Source organism: Portunus trituberculatus, chromosome 46, assembly GCF_017591435.1.
Source record: "Portunus trituberculatus isolate SZX2019 chromosome 46, ASM1759143v1, whole genome shotgun sequence".
Lineage (NCBI taxonomy): Eukaryota > Metazoa > Arthropoda > Malacostraca > Decapoda > Portunidae > Portunus > Portunus trituberculatus.
Window position 1 is genome coordinate 31,691,385 of NC_059300.1, and position 3,850 is coordinate 31,695,234.

General features: G+C 43.9%; 1 protein-coding gene across 1 annotated transcript in view; it reads left to right on the forward strand.

The window, feature by feature from the left end:
• The first annotated feature begins 3,662 nt into the window (after nucleotides 1-3,662).
• The window catches only part of LOC123519799, a 34,366-nt gene continuing 34,178 nt past the window's right edge, over nucleotides 3,663-3,850 (forward strand). The window contains exon 1 of the mRNA XM_045281316.1: nucleotides 3,663-3,746. Within this exon, the coding sequence (XP_045137251.1) occupies nucleotides 3,663-3,746 (84 nt within the window). The remainder of the gene's footprint in view (nucleotides 3,747-3,850) is intronic.

Sequence of the window (3,850 nt, forward strand, 5' to 3'; positions counted from 1 at the left end):
TGTACGATTGGACCATTTTATTCACATTAGGAAGGGTCTATGAGAGATGGAAGAGTAATGGCTACAGTCTTCCCTTTTTTAATCCCTCACATGAGTACTTGAAGCTGTGTAAAATCAACAAAATAGTAAGCATAATGAATATGGAAACGCGTCATGCTATTGAAGGGGTAAAGTACTAGGCAGCTCGAAAACGTTGATGAAAAAGTATTATAGATTAAGAACTTTTCAAAGGCAAGTGTGTGCGTGTGTGTGTGTGTGTGTGTGTGTGTGTGTGTGTGTGTGTGTGTGTGTGTGTGTGTGTGTGTGTGTGTGTGTGTGTGTGTGTGTGTGTGTGTGTGTGTGTGTGTGTGTGTTAATGCAGTTACGGTGAGGGTGAGTGAGTGCCGCCTTTAGACAGACAGACAGCTCAAGATTAAATACTCAGCACAAGGATGGATATAGAACTGCCGGAGGAGATGTGGACTTATTGTTGTTCTTTGCCAGGATTGCATTAAAGGAAACACCGGGAAATGGAATCTTAATTGATTTGAGATGGAAATTAAAACAAATCCTGATGTTTTAACGCTTAACTGGCACGCGAGGAGAGAGAGAGAGATAGATAAATAGATAGATATTGTTTGTGCTGTCTCTCTTCTCTCTCTCTCTCTCTCTCTCTCTCTTTTTTTTTTTTTTTTTTATTTAAACATAATTTATACAGAAGATGTACCCAAAGAGAGAGAGAGAGAGAATTCCTGCTTTAGTGTCGTGAAGTTTTTATTGTTTGTGCTGCGTCGCCGCCACATCTCTGCGGTGTTCCAGTGAATCAAGAGGACGCTCTCTCTCTCTCTCTCTCTCTCTCTCTGGGTTAAAAGGAAGAATAGAGAGGAGGAACGTGTGGGTGGTGGGGAACAAAAGGAAGGCAGGCGATGCGTGGGAAAGAGAAATGAGGTTAGGAATAGAACAGAATAGATCGCTCTGAACTGTACATTGTCCGTGTGATGAGGGAGGGACGGAGGGAGGGAGAGATGGTGTTTCTCTAGGATAGCATTCTATTGAGCAATCTTTCATTTATTTTTTTTTAATTTAAGAGTCAGCCATTAGCCAGTGACTGCCCCGCGTTGGCACCTAAATTTGGCCAGTGTTCATTGACGCTTTACTTGTCAGGACTCGCCTAAAATGCCATATAGGAAAATAAACGTGTTCTCTTGACGTTTTATTCAAGTATTGCAGAATTTTGCTTTTATTTTTTTTTTCTAAAGGAAAGAAGGTTCTGGCCTAGGGTAACCAGAGAGCATGAATAAATGACCACTGATATGTGCCAGTCCCCAAAACAATAGAGTCTAAAAAAGATTATCCAAAATTTGAGAAGGTTCCTGAAAATTTCTTTTATAAACAATTAGAATGAAGAGTTGCAAGGTAAACTGTCACTTGAATCACGAAAAGACTCTTGGAAACATCAGTAACTTCATATGGCAAATGGTTGAAGTAAAGCCTTGAAACGCCTCTTGAGAGAACAGATTAGTTACGCGACAACAGACAATACTGGTGTTCTGTGCCTTAGCCGGGCCAGCGATCAAGTCTGAGTGGAGGGAATGGTCGTCACTGTAATCCCGCACCCAATAAACCTGAACTGAAAGCCTCAGCCGAACTCAACACAATACGGTCTGTTCTTACCTTGGCTTATTGCTGCATCTGAGGTCTAATACAGCCGCTGTACCTACCCGACTCAGGCCACGCGTTGCAGCAGACACCGGCCGGCTATTGGTCTTCCTGCCGGCATAACTTGACCTTCCCGGTGGCGCAAATCACGGCTGGGTAAACACAAGGATTACCAAATCTGACTTGCACACAGCGACTCCTTTCCTATCGCACAAGTTCATCCGCCACGCAGTAATTGCCTTCTCCCCTACAGCGTATTGGCCAAGTATTGTATCGAATCACTTCCTGTGGCTCGCTCTGTCCGTGTGTCCGTGTGTCCGAAGAGGAGGAAGGGAGGCATTCCTCTCACGCACCCGCCACAACAGCCTTATCAATCTTCCCTCGTCCATCTCCCGCCTTCACGCAAGCTACGCCAGACTGCCTCCCCCTGCACCGGGTACCATGCGGCCCGCCATCACTGCGGTGCACGCCGGGCCACCGTCGCCTGAGGCTGCCATGATTTCAAAGCAAAGTGTTGAGCTAATCTGTAGAGTTGTAGTTATTGTACGTAATAATAGGATAAGAATTAGCTTGAATCGGGATATACTTATCTATTCAGATTTCAGTACACGAACTGCTCGTCATAAATCACCATTTTTTTCAGTTCAAGTTAGTGACAGATTCTGAAACGTAATAAAAATCCTGCCTGTGACAAAAAATCTGAATTCCTGCGTCCCAGCTGCTGCTGCCTGAAGAAAACGCCCTGCTCATGGCCGCTACAAAAAGCTTCAGCAAACACACACACCAGCTAATGACTTCTCTGTTCCCTTAAAACAACCTGAATGGAATGCCATCCAATTATTCTTGACAGCTGGATCAGTAACATTGACTACTGGCTGAGACGGTGGAGGTGGGAGGGCCTCATCTCTCCATGTATGGAGCATGCTTCACTTAGATGGGATGTTTCACTCATACAACTCTTTTAGAAAGGCTGAGATCAAAAGGTTTTCGTCTTATCAACTCCTTTCCTCTAAGTAACTGTCTTCAGCCTCTTTCTCTGCTTCGATATGTTGCATATTTTCATATCTTCTAACGCTATTTTCACGTCAACTGCTCTTGTGATCTTGCTAACTGCATGCTTCCCCTTCTAATCCAGCGGTCTCCCTGCACAAGACTTTATTTTTTAACTCACCCTTTTTCTGACCACATCCTAATGCAAGAATTACCTAGTACTCTCAATCATTCATTCTTTCCTCTGGTAAACTCTGCATGGAACTCCCTGCCTTCCTTTCATCTTTCTGTGACTTACACTAATTCAAGTGGGATGTCTCAAAACACTTTACATACTGTTGGGGAACCAGATCCTCAGTCGCCTCCCTTTTTCAATATCATTTTTTGTTGCCCTTGGCCGGTTCCTTTCCTACATAGAAGAAAGTAAGTTTAAGTTATTAGTTGGTTGTGTTGGGTTAGGTTGAGTTAATTATCTTAATAAATACATAAATAACATAATGAATCTTAGGCTTGAAAGTTAGCGTATGGTGGTGGTGGTGATCGGTGGCGATGGTGGTACCAGCCAGGGGAGGACCACCTGCCAGCCACAGGACCTATCACACTCGTCATTATTGTGGTAATTTTCTGTTTCATTCACTGGGTCTCTTTATTGGTTGTCACTGTGTGTGTGTGTGTGTGTGTGTGTGTGTGTGTGTGTGTGTGTGTGTGTGTGTTTATGTGTTTGTGTGTATATCTCAGAATTGGATTTGTGTGTTAGATCTTGTCAACTAATTATGAACTTAATGATTTTAGTGTAGCACAGCGCGGTGACCTGTCTTCTGACCACGCTCCGGTTACTGTGACCATAAATATAAAAAAATAGATCCAGACTCTTATTCTAGACTCTGCTCTGGCCAGGGCGTCGTCATTGGGTGGTGATGCAGCGCTGTATGGTCCGGCTAGTACGATAAAGCTAGTTAAGAAACCTTTGCGTTATCACACGACAGACAAAGAGACATTTTTTCCAAATATAAGTGCACAGTGTGGCAGTTAACATGGAAGCAAACATACATGTAATGGCGTCGCAAGTGGCGGACGTTGTGCACAGTGCGGGTGAACGCAGCGTGGGTGTGACGGTGGTTGGTCCTTTACCAAGGCACTTTGAATAGGTGGGAGAGGTTGTTGGCAGAATGATGATTCAGTGGTGTGGACAGCTACCAATTGGAAAGGAAATTTGAATAAC